General features: G+C 38.1%; 1 protein-coding gene across 9 annotated transcripts in view; it reads right to left on the bottom strand.

Moving 5' to 3' along the window:
* IQCH (IQ motif containing H) overlaps positions 1-17591 on the bottom strand; it is a 255305-nt gene that overhangs the window by 162041 nt on the left and 75673 nt on the right. For 5 of the 9 annotated variants that reach the window (XM_023220767.2, XM_023220772.2, XM_023220768.2 and 2 more), the window contains one exon: positions 1132-1260. The exons of 3 other annotated variants lie outside the window; for them this stretch is intronic. In XM_023220767.2, the coding sequence (XP_023076535.1) occupies positions 1132-1249 (118 nt within the window). In that variant the 5' untranslated portion in view covers positions 1250-1260. Of the gene's footprint in view, positions 1-1131; positions 1261-9174; positions 9296-17591 lie in introns of all 9 variants that reach the window. One more of the 9 variants, XM_023220766.2, reaches the window with a different exon arrangement.

Below are 17591 nucleotides of genomic sequence, written 5' to 3'. Positions count from 1 at the left end.
TTCCTTGACCCTTCTCTCACAAGCAAAGTAGCCCCCTCCTTATCATTCTCTAACCCATATTGTTTTATTTCTAGCGTTTATCACTAGCTTAAATTCTCATTTACTTATCTGCTTATTACCTGTCTCCCTCTAGAATATAAACACCATGAGAACAGAACCATTGTCTGACATTTTCTGCTGGATCTCCAGCACCTAGACGCTACTGTGGATAAAACAATAACTCAATAAATATTTATTTGTTTTTAAATATTAGGAAAAAATTATTTATATAACAAATAATTAAATATGAATTAATTCAGCCAAAGCCTATCATTATTGACTGGGAAAACTGCAGCCCAGAGAAAGTAAATGGTTTGCCCAAGATTCTACAACGAGTTACTAGATTCCCAGGTCGGTGCTTCTCTCTAGCATCCTATTTCATCCAGTATTTTCTTTGAAATCTTCTTCCATTATCTCAGCCCTCAGCAATTATTACTCTGAACTCCTGTGGCACTAGACTTTAACATCCATTTGGTTTTTGTTCCATGTTACTTTGTATCGTTATTTATCTTTATTATATCGATCTTGTTTCCCCAGCCAAACTGTAAGCCCTTTGAAAATACGAACCTTCTAACACACACAGAGAACACAGGCCCTCGATATGTAATTTACAAAGATGGCTAAAGTTAATTTATTTTTATTTATTTATTTATTTTTTTGAGACGGAGTTTTGCTCTTGTTGCCCAGGCTGGAGTGCAGTGGCATGATCTTCACTCACTGCAACCTCTGCCTCCCGGGTTCAAGCAATTCTCCTGCCTCAGCCTCCCAAGGAGCTGGGATTGCAGGCATGAGCCACCACGTCCACTAATTTTGTATTTGTAGTAGAGACAGAGTTTCATCATGTTGTCCAGGCTGGTCTCAAACTCCTGACTTCAGATGATTCACCTGCCTCGGCCTCCCAAAGTGCTGGGATTACAGGTGTGAGCCTGTACCCGGCCCAGTTGATTTATTTACAAAAGTGAAACTCAGGATGATTACAACTTTCATCTTGTCCTATTATTGAGGACAAAAGTTGGCTACTAGAAGGCTAGATTTGGGGCAGAGATAATTTCTGTGTGTCCCCAACTGAACAGACATGCAAGAGTGTCTTACCTGCAGTTGGAATCTTACGTGCTTCATCAAAACTGTGCAGGGGAGCTGCTCTGGGTGTAATGGGTGGATTCTGAAAGGTAATCCTTGCTGTTGGTGGAATCAGCCCTCGTTCTATCATACTTAAAATCCCTAAAAGGAAACATTAATAGAATGTGAGTTTAATTCCAAGCAATTCCACAAAGTCAGAGCTCTATAAATTTCACAAGTGTAATTTACTCCATTCATCATCTTATTTGTGAGGGTACATCTAGTGCCTTAATCCTTTGCATGAAAAAATAGCTATAATACACATTCATTTAAATGTAATATTTTAACCCAAGGAAAAATGTCATTTCCAATGGCACTAATATGAAATAAAATCACACTAAAGTAATTTCATTTTAAGGTGGAAATATAATTTCAAGGCAAACTAAAACTTCTTTATACTTATGGTATTTTCAGTCATTGGTAATACTATTGCTCTTTTTAAAATTCAGAGAAATCAGGCACACATTCTTAATAACTAAGGATATCCTTTGTTCCAAAAGAAGGAAATCTGTGTACTTGAAACCATGCCCCTGTTGTATAATCAGTCATGCTTTATAAAATAAGGAGTTATTTTCAGACATTTCTCATATCACCAGAAGATATTAATGCTCAGATAGGTTATTTTGATACAACTGGACAAAATGGTTAGTATTAATGTAACTAATTCACAATTCCTAGCATTCATACTGTGTTACCATGGCTGGTGCCAAATCTTTTAAAGGATAAGAGACATCATTAAATGAATAAACAAATGAATAAATCAATGAATGATTGACCAAAGCCTGCTGTTAGAGGGAAAAGTTTTGTTAAGGTGGATCTACTATATTGAAACCAGAAACCTAGAAACTTGGGGACGACTTGCAATAAATTTATGGTAGGGCTTCAGTTTTTTCTTGTTCTTTTACATAATAGAAAGTAAGTAAAGAACTTTGGGTCTCAACAAAATCCTAGAATACAAACTGTGTATTCAAGTTGGCCTAAGTTGAAGAATTTGGCACACAACTTGGTCCCTTCTAAGAGGAACCAATATTATTTCCATTTACCTTATGACCTCTATACTATATTACTATTAAGAATGTTAGTCTAGTGTTATAGGAATTCAGCAGAATGATCACTGAAGGGTTGGAGAGCTGAAAAATAGCTCACTTGTAAAACAATGATTCCAAAGAGAAATCTTCAGTTTACTTACTGCAGAATCATTTAGGGGAAGAATTTATTATTAAAAGCGAAGATTCCTGGGCCCCAACTCAGACCTGTCCAAACTTCCGAGGACAGGGCCTGGTAATCTGCATTACTGAAGGCTCCAGGAGATATTCATGTGCACTGAAGTTTGAGAACCACTAGAATTGGGGCCCAGTAACATATACGTTAAATAAGCACTCTAGGTTAATCTTTTGTACTCTTAACACTTTAAAACTACTGATGTGGGCCGGGCTCGGTGGCTCAAGCCTGTAATCCCAGCACTTTGGGAGGCCAAGACGGGTGGATCACGAGGTCAGGAGATCGAGGCCATCCTGGCGAACACGGTGAAACCCCATCTCTACTAAAAAATACAAAAAACTAGCCAGGCGAGGTGGCGGGCGCCTGTAGTCCCAGCTGCTCAGGAGGCTGAGGCAGGAGAATGGCGTAAACCCGGGAGGTGGAGCTTGCAGTGAGCTGAGATCCGGCCACTGCAATCCAGCCTGGGCGACAGAGCAAGACTCCGTCTCAAAAAAATAAAAAATAAAATAAAATAAAATAAAATAAAACTACTGATGCAGAGTATAACACTTTAGGACCTTTTTGAAATTAGTACTTCGGGTTTTAATTTTTATAACACTAGATTGAACTACTTTAAAAATCTTGTTAAGACTAATTATTTGTCCTCACAAATACTTTCCACCTATAAATATCAAATTTCATTTCCAAGAACTCTGCCTGTTTTGCAGATGTGAAAAACAGGTCTCCTTATAATTCAGTATATTTTCATTTCAAGAGTCAGTTTCATTCTCTGAGAATTCTGAAGACTATAAGCACGATTTCAACCCGTGCTTTAGTGCTGGTTGAAGCAATCATCTTAATTTCAGACAAACACATATGTGTGTCCATCTACTATTGGAAGGAAAAAGTTAAGACTTTGGAATAAGCAGAAGAGATTACTGAGTATCTTTTCATTGAAATGCTGGAACCTCTGAAGATTATCTGACCTATAGTCGTACAGGACTCTGTATGCATCTTTGTTTTGTTTTGCTTTTTCAGAGACAAGGTCTCATTCTGCTGATCAGGTTGGAGTGCAGTGGCACCATCATAGCTCACTGCACCCTGGAATGCCTGGGCTAACGTGATTCTCCTGCCTTATCCTTCCAAGTAGCTGAAACTATTGGAATAGCACCATCACATCTGGCTTTTTTTTTTTTTTTAAATGTAGAGACTAGGTCTCACTATATTGTCCAGGCTATCTTGAACTCCTGGCTTCAACCAATCTTCCTGCCTTGGGCTAGCAAGGTTTTGGGATTACAGGTGTGAGCCACTGTGCTAGGCTGCATCTTTGTTTTTAACTGTCCATTTTATAATTCCATAAAGATTAAGGTTCATTTGTAGAAATCTGATAAGAATGTCACTAATTCTTGTTTATACACATGCAAATTTAAATTCTTACATGTGGAAGGACAAGTCCCTGCAAAGCCAGTTTTGCATCCATTTGCAAATTTATTTAAATACTCTCGATTTATACACGTATCTATTTGGATTGTCCTTTGAATTTACTGTAACATCTTGCTAGTTCCCTCAATTAATAAGTTAATAAAGTCTTTGACATGTGTTCATTTTATATTTATATAAGAGTCATAACTTTACTTTTGAAAAAATCATCCTTTAACAGTTTTGGAGTTCCCACTGAGATGAGCAAAAAGGTCACCTGAAATCATCAGAAATGATGTATCTCACAGGAAGCCAAGCCCAGGCATGATTTTTCTTGGCCCCCACAGGTTAATTTAAAGTTTCTTATTTTTCTAATTTTAATTTTACTCTCTATCAATTTGTTTTTCTTTTTCATTCATTTATGGATGGCAAGTTATTCCCTGTTGGCAGCTGCCGTGATTGGGAATTTGGTGATCTCTGGAAATGATCTAATGTCTTATAGAGGGTATAGTTTGTTAGTTTTTGTCCATCTGTCTATTTTGAGCTCAAATTAGGAATTTCTTATTCACAAGGAAGGAGAACAACTCTTTGATATCTGGACTGGTAAGCTTTTTGTGTTTTTATTTTCTCTTTCTCTTTTTTTTCTTTTTCTTTCTTTTCTTTTCTTTTCTTTTTTTTTTTAGACACTCTGTAGCCCAGGCTAGAGTACAGTGGCATGATCTCAGTTCACTGCAACCTCCGCCTCTAGGGCTCAAGCCATCCTCTTGCCTCAGCCTTCTGAGTAGCTGGGACTACAGGTTCACCACCATGCCCAGCTCATTTTGTATTTTTTGTTGCGGTTGGGGTTTTGCCATGTTGCCCAGGCTGGTCTCGAACTCCCGGACTCCAGCAATCTGTCTACCTTGGTAGCCTCCAAAGTGCTGGGATTAGAGGCATGAGCCACTGCGTCTGGCCACTGTGTTTATTCTCTATTTATCTGTGGCTGAAATGGTAGAATTGAGGATATACACTCTATCCGTATGTCTTTGTATCTGTAATTCAGAAAGTTCCTTATCTCACATTGTGAGTGTAGAAGGTTTTCCTGTCTCCAGATGGCATTAATAAATTAGATCATAAAGGCTCTTAAAGGAATTCTGTTCTGATTGGCTTGTGGAGATACCTAAGTGCTTATATAAATTGAATATTCATAAAATTACCAAAAACAAAGAAATCAAACTTGTAATACTTTGAATGTGCTCCCTGGACCTCCCAAATTCAGAAACTCTCATTCAGTCTGTACTTTTCATGGCAATATAGTAATTTACATAGCTTCGATGCTGTTCTCTTTATACTAAGATATAATTAGAAAAATCACTATTGAGCCAACGCCTTGCCTAGAATTTCATATTTGAGAATAATGTTTATTTAATCAGGTATAACAAGTCACTTTTTTTTTTTTTTTTTGAGATGGAGTATCTCTCTGTTGCCCAGACTGGAGTGCAGTGTCATGATCTTGGCTCACTGCACCTCTGCCTCCTGGGTTCAAGCAATTCTCGTGCCTCAGCCTCCCGAGTAGCTGGGATTACAGGTGCCCACCATCACACCTGGCTAATTTTTGTATTTTTAGTAGAGATGAGGTTTTGTCATGTTGGCCAGGCTGCTTTCAAACTCGTGACCTCAGGAGATCTGCTCGCCTTGGCCTCCCAAAGTGCTGGGATTACAGGCGTGAACCACTGTGCCCGGTCAACAAGTCACTTTTAAAGAATCAAGGTTGAGCCGGGCGTGGTGGCTCAAACCTGTAATCCCAGCACTTTGGGAGGCCGAGACGGGCGGATCACGAGGTCAGGAGATCGAGACCATCCTGGCTAACACGGTGAAACCCCGTCTCTACTAAAAATACAAAAACTAGCCGGGCGAGGTGGCGGGCGCCTGTAGTCCCAGCTACTCCGGAGGCTGAGGCAGGAGAATGGCGTAAACCCGGGAGGCGGAGCTTGCACTGAGCTGAGATCCGGCCACTGCACTCCAGTCCGGGCGAAGAGCGAGACTCCGCCTCAAAAAAAAAAAAAAAAAAAAAAAAAGAATCAAGGTTGATACGTTATAGAGCCAATGCTTACAAAGTCCTCCCAGAAAAACTAGCCTGGTATATGGCTTACATGATTTTCAGCCTTTTAAGTGGTAAGGAAGGTTACATGCTATAGCCCCAAGAACTTTAAGATACTTGGAGGACTTCTAGAAGAGAGAAATTTACCCAAATTTATAGGTCCTGCAGTTGAAATCTGATGAACAGAGTTTCTTGGGCTTGATTTCCTAGCCTTGGGATAGCAAATAATAGGGGATTTTATTCAGGCTGAGATTCCCTACAAAAGCTTCCAACAAAGCAAATTTAAGGTAGTTTATATGGTAATGAACATTTTTGCTCCACCTATGTAAATTATCAGGCCAAACCTACTGAGACCAGCCTTATTCTGCGAATTTTTGGTTTTTGAGATTGTTTTGGTCAAAAGGGGAAAAGATTATAATATATTTTTTTAAGTTTTAGAATAAGCAAATGGGATCACTGGATACCCTTTTAATAGAGTCCTGAAATCTCCAGTGAATATCTAAGCCTAGCCTTTGATTAGGCTAGTTACGACACTGTAGATATTGAGGTTACTTTGTAAATAACTGATCATAAAGCAAATAATTCTTTTTTTTTTTTTTTGAGACGGAGTCTTGCTTTGTCACCCAGGCTGGAGTGCAATGGCACAATCTCAGCTCACTGCAACCTCTGCCTCCTGGGTTGAAGCAATTCTCCCACCTCAGCCTCCCGAGTAGCTGGGACTACAGTTGTGCGCCACCACACCCAGGTAATTTTTGTATTTTTAGTAGAGACAGGGTTTCACCACGTTGGCCAGACTGCTCTCGAACTCCTGACCTCAAGTTATCCGCCAGTCTTGGCCTCCCAAAGTGCTGGGATTACAGGCGTGAGCCACCACGCCCAGCCAAGCAAATAATTCTTATCTATAGACATGAAAATAATTTCTGTCTGGTGAAGGGGAATTCTCCTCATGGGAAATCCAATTTTGCATTTATTTGCAAATTTATTTCAATATTCCTGAGCTACAAATGTGTCCATTCTTTGGATTCTCTTTGAACCGGTTGTTAACTGATGAATTAAATAAAAATCTTTGACCTGTGTTCATTTTATGTTTGTATGACAGTCGTGATTTTAGCTGTTTTTGAAAGTTATCCTTTAACACCATTGTTTTATTAAATCCTCATCCATGTTTAATAAAACACCATGTTTTATTAAATCCACTCTTTCCTGTTGAATAGATTAAGAATTAGAAGTTCATTCATTCTGTCATTCATTTAACTAATAAAGCGCCTATTAGGTGTCAAGAACTATTCTGTGGGCTGGGGATGCAGTGGCGAACCAGAAAGACGTCATGGAGCCTCTAGTGGTGAAGAAGATATTAAATATATTTAAAATAAATATATTATGATAAACTGTGATAATCTCTGAAGGAAAAGGACAGGTGCTTGAGGAAGTGACCCTTACTGGCAGAGGAAAAGGCACTTGTGAAGGCCTGATCTGCAAATGTGCTTGGCCTGATAAAGATTAGAGAGAAGGCCTAGGTGGCTAAGTATAAAGACAGCTGAGTGGGATGAGAAATGGAGATGTAGGTGAGGGCCAGATCAAGTACGCCTTGTTCATAGAGTTCAGAGTTTATTCTAAGACAGAGAGCAATTTGCCTCAGGTCACAGAGCCAAGCTGAAATTTGGTCTATGTAATGTAAAACTTGTATTCTTAACCATTTGGAGGGGTGGGGCAAAGCTTTCTTTTTTGGATTTAGCCAGGTATTCAAGAAAAAGTAGGAAAGTTTAAAGTTCATTTTTCAAAATGATTCTCTCTTCTGCATGCTATTAGTCTTTCACCTCATTCTGGACCTGTGTAGATCTGGAGTGAGGCTTAAACAACATTTAAGGGCATTAGAAACACCTAAAAAAAAAATAGACATTGTATTTATATTTCTGTGGTTTGTGGCTTTCTGACATTCATAGTGTCTTGCACAATACCAGATATATTGCAAGTACGCAATATATGTCGATTAATTTATTAATCCCTAATATTATGGTAGGCCATGTGTTCTCATGAAGATAATTTAGAAATGAAAATGTAATTTTTTTTCTGGATGAAGTTGCCAAAATTCTAGATTTACCTTTATCTTGTGGCAATTTTTTATTGTCTCTATTGCTAAAGCATAGTAGAGAGATAGATAGACAGACAGACAGAAGGATATATCGATTCATTCATTCATTCACTATTTCATTCATCCTAATTTGGTTCAGGAAGAATATAAGATGGTATTAAAGCAAGAAATGGGAACACTCTGCTGGTGTTATTTAGTATTTCCAGGAAGTAAATATTACATAAGCTAACTAGAAAGCAAATGTCACAAAGATTGCTGAACAATGGTTTATAAATATTAAAGTTGTGAGCTTAACAAATCCAGAGACTTATAATAATCTCAGGTTATCTACCACCAGCAGACAGAGGATGCAGTAGCTAGAAGCTGGAGAACTTTGGATTTCCAGGTGGCAAAAGAACCTTTGGGAACCAGCTTTGGGTCCTAAATATTCCAGACCAATGGACAGAAAGTGAGATAAGAAGTAATTAAAGACCATCTCACTAAATTATATTTGAGATAGGAAAGGGATCCACTTAGGCATTCTTTAACACTTTGGTCAATTAAATTAAATACCAGAGATGGCTACACTTAGGACATTCAGTATTTGGTCACTTGTTTGCTTATTCTTTCATTTTCTTATTCACTCAACCTACACTTACTTAGTATCTACAAAATGCTGGATATGGTTCTAGGTGCTAGAGATACTGAGACAAAGATGAAATCCTTTGCTTAAAAACAAAATCCACTGGTTTCACAAGACTAGAGTTTAGACTAAAACATGCATAGTTTAAACACTAATTACATTAATTCTGGCTTCATATTTCCTTATAATAGGATATTGAAATACATTTTTAAAATGCTACCAGAATAATAATATATCAGAAATGATCTGCTCAGAAACGTAATAAACTCTAATGCTATCACATAAACACAATGATCATTTTAATAGGTAATAACACCATCTATATTTAATATAATCAATATTAAATAAAATTTAATTTAATATAATCAATATTAAATCCATAGAATGATGAATTTTAAAGGTGGAAGGGACTCTAGTGATTGTCTTGTCCAACTTTTTGATTTACAGAGCAGGAAACTCAGACCAGAGTGTGGACCTGACTTGTCTGAGGTCACCCAGGAGAATCAGTAGGTGAGCCAGAGTCCAAATTCAGGCCTCCGATCCTACCTCAATGCTCTTTCTCTTAAGTTCCTAAACACATAAAATGGCTATCGAATCACTAACCTTTGCGGGCATCTGCTTGTAAGACTGGTATAGGAGTGAAATAGGGATCTGTGCGATGAGAAGATGGCAGAACCGTGAGGTTGGATACGGTAGACCCTTTGATTAACTTTGGAACCTTTACCTAGATAATCAAAAATTTGTTTCAGCAAACATTTCTGCCTTCACAGTGAACACAGTTTTCTTCTTGTAAACAATAAAGTTATGAATAGTTGCATTAAGTTTTAATAAAGTAGCAATATCAGCTCCAATTTTATTGCTCATGAATACTCTGTGCTATTGTCTACTACTGTCAGGAGTTTGTGTAATTTAAAATAGTTAATTAAATCCAATTAACATGTTGTGGTTTCCACTATATAAAGTCAACATAGTAGTTAATAAAAGAACTATTAAGATTTTGTTCAATTTTAATGACTACAACATAAAAATGCTAAATCTTGACAGAGGAGGTTTTGAATACCGCAAAGTTTTGTACCAAAAAATTTCCCAGGAAATAAATGTTAGAGTGTTAATGTTAAAAAAAAAAAACCTGGAAGAATTAAGAGATAAACATATCAATCAATATTAATCCTAAGTAGATTTTTTTGCAGATCTCAGAGATGGTTACAAAGACACAATATCTGGATTAATTATAGAAGATAATTACTTTTCCTAAAGTCATAAAATGTTTTTATTACAGTTACGAAATATGAATTGTTTCTATTAAATGGTTTCTAGATTTTAAAGATTACATATATTACATATAAATCACATTTGATTGTATAGTCCAACTACACTATTTTTACCTTTATTATAGGAGTTTATGAATTACCTGGGTTCTCTCAGCAGGGAAGATGCAACTGTTTGGTATTTATAGACTGAATTTTCAAGTTATTTTCCAAACATTAATTAATTTGCATAACTTCCAAGGGAACTAGGTAACAGTTTGCTATTTAACTAATAAAGAACTTAAGACATAAAGATTAGATTTGTTTCAGGCCATACAGTATACTAGATATGCACAGATTATTCAATCTGAAATTAATCTGATTTTACATTAGTAAAATTTGCCATTGGACTCAGTGGCACAATACCTTATTGCCATTAAAGTCATAGTGACTTTAAGGAAAAACAAAGGGAAAGCTTCATCAAGACCAGGGGGAGAAAATCACTTTACAAAATAAGTATCTATTAGCTGAGAAATGTCTGGACAAAGGGTTAGGGCCCCCACTGCCAGGATGTGGTAACATCATGAATATCAAACACTTTGATGATGTTTGGTAAATAAATATAAATAGTATTTTGAATAGGAAAGAATAGACTGTTAGTGCAATCTGTGTCTCCTCAGGTGAGTCAGAAGGGGAAAGGGAGGTGCTACCAGCCTCACTTTAATGAGAGTGTGGGACTCATAAGAAAATCTATTTATTATGAGACTTTGGTCTTCCTGATCCACCTTGGTTTCTTGCCCTCATCCTCAGCTCTCCTCTCCCCACCTCATCTCCAGACATGAGTAGCTTCCAGGATCTCCTCCTAATCAGGGAGGCTGAGATATCCAATGCACTGTGCTCTAGAAGGCATGTACATAGCTGAGGAAATTCAATATCAAAAGTGGCAGGGTCTCCACTTGTCTGATTGATATAGGGGTCAGTGAGACAAAGGTAAATCGGAGGAGGAGAGAAAGATTCAACTTAAATAAACCTGTCAAGCACTGTGATGATGTAAAATATAGGCTTGGCAGTTTCAGGACACAGAGCATAATTTATCTGGATTTTCTGAAAGCCTTTGACAAAGAACACCTGACAACCTGCTCTAGCAAGCTAAAGCAGCAGGATCCAACATAAAACACAATATAAAGGATGACACAAAGGAGAGGAGAGTAGGCAGGTGATGTTCAAACTCCGTCAGGCAATCAGCACATTCATAACACTGCTTTAATTGTTTCAAACCAGATCGAAGAACTATGCTGAAAAGGCAGTGAGGTGACTGTGTGTGTAGTGTGTGTGCGTGCACGTGTGTGTATGTGTTGGGGAATGGAAGGTAGTATTTTCGTTGACAGAAATAAATCCCTCAGATAGCGTCAGATAGGAAACATCTGCCCACTCTGCTGTCCTGTTCCATGGTAAGGATAACCACTTCTGCGTATGCTTGGTTGCAGGGTGAAGGAATGAAACGACCTTCAGCATTTACTGAGCACTTACTATATAACACTAACTTTAACACGATGAGCATTAAATTTCATGAGCAATGGAAAAGCTAAGGGCTGTAGGAGTATAGAAGAGGGAGTAATTAACTCTGCCTGCTTGTATTGCAGAAGGCTTTGCAGCGACTCTCAGCCCTGGCTGTACATTAGAATCACACAGGGAGCTTTTAAAAAGACTGCTGCCTGGGCCCCAACCCTGGGCAATTAACTCAGAATAGGTGGGCTGAGGCCTGGGCCTCAGTATTTCTAGAAAGCTCCCAAGGTGATTCTGCTGCACAGCCAAAGTTAAGATGTACTGCAGTAAGTGATATTTAAATTGCATCTTAAAGAAAGAACTAAATTATATCAGGTGGAGAAGAGGATGCAGTTATAGGTAGAAAAAGTGGTAGCAGTGGTGCAAAATAGCATGTTTTATGCATAAAGATTTCACTGATGAGGAGGAGCTCTATGTGACTGGAGTATAGGGTATGGGTATGAGGAGGGTAGGATGGGGGAATGAGACTGGAAAGGTAGACTGAAACTGATGCAAATTAAAGAAACCAGCTTTATGAATGTGCTGATCGCCTGAAAGGATTCAAATATCATCTGCTGTGGCTGCTTCTTTTTGTCATGCTTCTTTTTATTATATTTTATTCTGCAACCATACTTTGTTGTTTGTATAATATGATATAATATAAATCGTATTATAAATAGAACAATGTCCCTTCTAGCTAGTTTTTCATTATTATTTCCTCAACTGGAATTCGGAATTTTATCACTTGATGTTAAATCTTCTATAATAGCTTAAAAAAATTTTTTTGAGACAGGGTCTTACTCTGTCACCCAGCCTGGAGTTCAGTGGTATGATCACAGCTTATTGCAGCCTTCACCTCCTGAGCTCAGGTGATCCTCCCACCTCGGCCTCCCAGGTAGCTGGGACCACAAGTGTGCACCAACACACCTGGTTAATTTTTTGTGTTTTTTTGTAGAGACAGGGTTTCACTATGTTGCCCAGGCTGGTCTTGAACTCCTGAGCTCAAGCCATCCTCCTGCCTTGGCCTCCCAAAGTGTTGGGATTACAGGTATGAACCAATGCACCCGGCCGAAAATTTTTGAAAATGTAAAAAATATAGAAAAGCTTAAAGAAGAAAACAGCAATCATATTCCTATCAGCCATAATTAACTACTGTTAATATTTTGGCATATTTGCTTCCAATGTTTTCAAATAGGAAAACCACTCTATTTTATTATTTTGGTAAAAATGATGTATGCCCATTATAAAGATTTCAAGCAGTGTAGAAATACAAAAGACAAAAGTTTACGAAATCAAGGCAAATATCATCAGGTGATCCATCATCCCTGACATCTTTAGAATGATTAATACATCCTCGTATAAAAAATAGGACTTATGTTATTAATTTTACATGAGGAAAAAAGGCTGCATTAAACCTAACACATTACTAAACTTCAAATAAATATTTCTTTACCACAAGATTTCTCTGAATTAAAAATGATGCCTCTTCAAGGTCTGGCAAATTTTTCCTTAAAGGGCCAAATAACAAATATTTTAGGCATGAAGGCTCTGTTCAGATCTGTTGTTTTGTAGTTAAAAGCAGCAGGCAGACAATGTGTAAATAAATGGGTGAAGCTGTATGCTGTGGTCTGAATGTTAGTGTCCCCCCTAAATTCACATGTTGAAACTTAATCACCAATGTGATACTTTTAAGAGATGGGGCCTTTGGAAGGTGGTTAGGTCATGAGGATGGAATTGTCATGAATGGGATTATAAAAAGAGACCCCAGAGGGCTGCCATGTCCCCTCCATCATGTGAGGACACAGAGAGAAGGTGCCATCTATGAACCAGGAAATAGGTCCTTACCAGACACCAAATTTGCCAGCAGCTTGATTTTGGACTGCTCAGCTTCCAAAACTGTGAGAAATAAATTTCTGTTGTTTATAAACCACCCAGTTTATCGTATTTTTGTTGTGACAGCCAAAATGGACAAAAACTTTATTTACAAAAACAGGTGGCCCTCAAGCAGTAGTTTGTGGACCCCTGCTCTAGAGTTAAATAAAGCTGATTCTGAAAAACGTTTAGATCTATTTACCACATGATTTCATTTTGGATACTATATCTTAGCTTCAAATGGTGAGAAAATCAGAACTCTCTTGATGCCCTGATCTCCACTCCCTCACCTCCCCAATCTTGATTGTATCATTATTTTTATACCATCCAGATTTATAATGTTCCCATTCTGTTTTGGTACTATAATTCTAAGATTGCTTAGTATCAGTTCTACATGTAAACGGGTCCAGTGCTCACAAATAGTTCATTTGTCATGGATTCTCTGCTTGAGCTCTTTGATTGATCTCTTAATTGGCTAGCTTTGGTTATCAAGTAGTTTTTCCCAACAAGTGTTCATGTGTACTTTACTAGAATTAACGCAAGTTATATTTGAATTACATCTGGGGTCATTCTTTCTTTTCACCAAATTTTGTAGACATTGCACCATTTTCTTCCACAATGAGAATTATTGTGAAGTCTGACAGCCATCTGCTTTTCCACCCCTGGTAGGTGATTTACTTTCTTTTCATCTGGATGTCTGAAGCATTCTTTCTCTTTGAAATCCAAATATTTACCTAAAAAATATTTGTAGAATAGTACATCCTGAGTTTCAGCTGAGTACATGGCTGTCCACTTACAGAATACATTTCCCAGCATCCCCTGTGGCTAAATATGGACAAATGACCAAATTCCAGTCAATAAGGTGTAAGCAGAAATGATCTGTATGACCTCTGGGTCATGTCCACAGAGTGCTTGGCAGTACTATCATCATCCTTCCTGTGGGTTGAAATGTAGGTATGGAGAGGAGCCAGCTTCCACCTTCGGGATTAGAATGTCCTGTAACTACTGTAATGAGGAGCTGATGGAGATCAAGATGAAAAAAACCATATCTTGAATGACTGTGTGGAGCAGAGCTGTCCTGCCAGTCTTGGACTTCTCACTCGTGGACTGTTTTGAGAGTGATAAATAAATTAATTTATTTAAGTCATTATATTTTTGGATTTCTTTGTTATAGTTTGTACCAAACTAATAGGTATATCTATTAGCTTCTAATTAACCTCCTTTGTCTTTTTCTTCTGCATTTACTGTACTTACAGTCTTTTCTCTATGTCAGTATTTTAATATTCAGCAATGTTTGTTATGTTCATTGTATTTATAGTTTATTTATGAGTTCCATAAAGTATTCTGGTATTCAATTTCTTTCCTTATATCTGCAATCTCCCTTTTTTTATTCTGCTATTTTATCATCTCATGTTTGAGCTCATTTTAATTAATCTATGTTCTTATTAGGTTGTAGCATAATGTGAAGAAATTGTGAGAAAATTCCTTCTGTTCCTTCATTTATGTTGTTTCTACATTAGACTTTGTCTTTTGCAGCCCATAATTCCCCCTTCCATTTCCCCTCCCTTGCTTTCGTTAGCTGTGGGTGAAATACTGACTTGGAGAAAATGCAAAGACCACAGGAAATCCGTATAGTGAGCATATCATTTCTTTTTCCCTTGTGCATACTTGGGTAGCTCTGTCCAGACATTCTACTTGCTGTGATGTAGAATCTCCTCCCCCATTATTTGGTACCAGTGTGTGATCTCTCCCAGCAACATGTGAGAACTGAGCATTCTGGGTTTTTTCTACCTTTCTGTTACCTGAGGGCTCGGAGGGGGGAAGCCTCTGTCGAGGTATGCAGTCCTTGTTAAAGTTTTTAGGCTCTCTTGCCTCTCTTCAGATCTTGATAAACATCCTCTATCAGGGCTTGCTTACTTAGTTGAAGATAAGGCCATCTCTCCCTACCTTCAACCCCCAAGCACTCTGGAATATTTTCATAGAGTCCTGAAGACTTTACTTTTCTCAGAAAGTGTCAGACACATTATATACTTTCCAATTTCACGCTTCTTAAAAGTCTCTGTAGTCAGAAGACAGAAAAAATAAGGATGTCTGCTTGATTGTCTTCTTTCCAGATTTTGCAGTATTTTTGAGAATCTCAGTATTTTTACAATTTGCTGGTAGTACCTGGAGGGTCGGGATAGGTTAGGATTCGAGCTATGCTGTACCTCTCTACTTTGCTCCCACATCTTCTGCTTAGTGAATTTGTGCTCAACCTGGATGATCATATTCGGCAACCCTGCCCCAACCCCCTCCCCATATTATGGAAGAGGAAAACTAAGAAACAGAAAGGAGAAATAGTCAAAGCATACAGTTTATCAATTTCAGAGGCAGAATGAAAAATGCAAGTCACTGCTTCATGGCCCAGTGGGGCTTGTTTGTTTGTTTTTTACTGTACTTTCTTAGTTTCTGATGCTTTCACCAAGCACAGCTTAGGTCACTAGCTCTACCCTTATGTCCTACCACTCTGCCAGCTTTCTCAGTTCTTTCTTGGTGCCACTTAACTTAGCTACAGTAGGAGTCTCAATTCCTCTTGGTCAGGTTTAACAGCATTCTTGGAGACAGAAGAAAATTCCCTGGGGAGGCATCTATAGTAAAGGCAAGAATCTTGGGCTTGGAGCACTGGATTGGATTCCTAGCTCTGTCACCTAATTAGCAAAGTGCAGAGTGTATGTTATTTAACTTCTCTGAGTCTGTTTTATCTTCTGTAAAACAGGAATCCTCTTATCTACAGTGCAAGTAATTTTTTTGTAAAAGATCTGTTTCTGGAAGCATTTCATAATTCTGAACTCACATAATTCAAGACAGGCAAAGAATGGCAGGTATGGCAAAGACTGCTGGCTGACATCCAATGTAGTACTTAGCCAGAAATTATATCTCCCAGACTGCCCTGCAGCTTTCTGTGGCTTTCAGACAAGGTTCTGGCCAGTAGTATAGGAACCTATTGACTCTGCTGACTGAAATAAAGACATGATGGTGGGAGGTGAGTAGCCACCTGAGATCACAAGATGCCTGTCCAGGAGGTCAGAGCAGTCAGATGGAAAGTGTGTATGGACCTGACATTGTAGAACTGTCAGATGAGCCACAAACTGCTACGCTCAAACTGTTAACTATGGTTGTATTTAATCTATTATTATTTTCTATATTTTCAGAACTCATATACTAAATAATACAGGACACACACACACATATAATTCACTATATATGTGTATGTGTGTGTGTGTATGTATATATATGTATAAAATTCACTCAAATTTGAATTATTTCAACCTTTATGTATAAGGCCAGAATTTGGCTGGGTGCAGCAGCTCATGCCGGCAATCCCAGTGCTTTGGGAGGGTGATGTGGGAGGATTGCCTAAGGCCAGGAGTTCGAGACCAGACTAAACAACATAATGAGATCCAGTCTCTACAAAAAATAAAAAAAATTATCTGGGCATACACCTGCAATCTCAGCTACTTGGGAGGCTGAGTGAGGTGAGAGGATTGCTTGAGCCCAGGAGTTTAAGGCTGCAGTGAGCTATAATTATGCCACTACATTCCAGCCTAAGTGACAGAGAGACCCAGTTTCTAAAAAAATAAAATAAAAATAAAGCAAGAATTTATTATTTTATATCATGATATTTTGAATTTATAGAATCCCATTTTACATAAAATTCACCATCACTGTTTTTCCATAAGGCTATTGTGAGGAATTAATGAATTAATATACAGAGATGTACTGCATAAATTATTTTTCACACCAGGAATGGGTTTTTTTCCATGTAAACATTTTATTGAAGTGCAACATTTTTTTCTTTCTTTCTTTTTTTTTGAGACAAGGTCTTGCTCTCTTGCCCATGCTGGAGTGCACTGGTGTAATCACAGCTCACTGCAGCCTTGACCTCCTGGGCTCAAGCAATCCTCCTACCTCAGACTCTTGAGTAGCTGGAACTACAGGTGCACACCACCAGGCCAGGGTAATTTTTGTATTTTGTGCAGAGATGAGGTTTCACCATGGTGTCCAGGCTAGTCTTAAACTCCTGGGCTCAGGTGATCCTCCCACCTCAGCCTTTGAAAGTGCTGGGATTACCAGTGTGAGCCACCATGCCCAGCCACCATATTCAATTTTTAAAAGGCAAAAGTGATGAATTGTTACCAAGTGACACTGTGGGTAACTAGTATCCAAAGCAAGGAGTAAAGTATTACAGCACCAGAAGCCCCTCTTTTGCTCCCTCCCAGTCACTACCACAACTCAAAGGCAGCCAGCATTCTGAATTCTATTGCCACCTATTGTTTTTCTGTTTTCAAACTTTATATAAATAGATTATTACAGTAG

The sequence above is a fragment of the Piliocolobus tephrosceles genome, chromosome 6, assembly GCF_002776525.5.
Source record: "Piliocolobus tephrosceles isolate RC106 chromosome 6, ASM277652v3, whole genome shotgun sequence".
Lineage (NCBI taxonomy): Eukaryota > Metazoa > Chordata > Mammalia > Primates > Cercopithecidae > Piliocolobus > Piliocolobus tephrosceles.
This window is presented reverse-complemented; position numbering and strand designations above follow the sequence as displayed.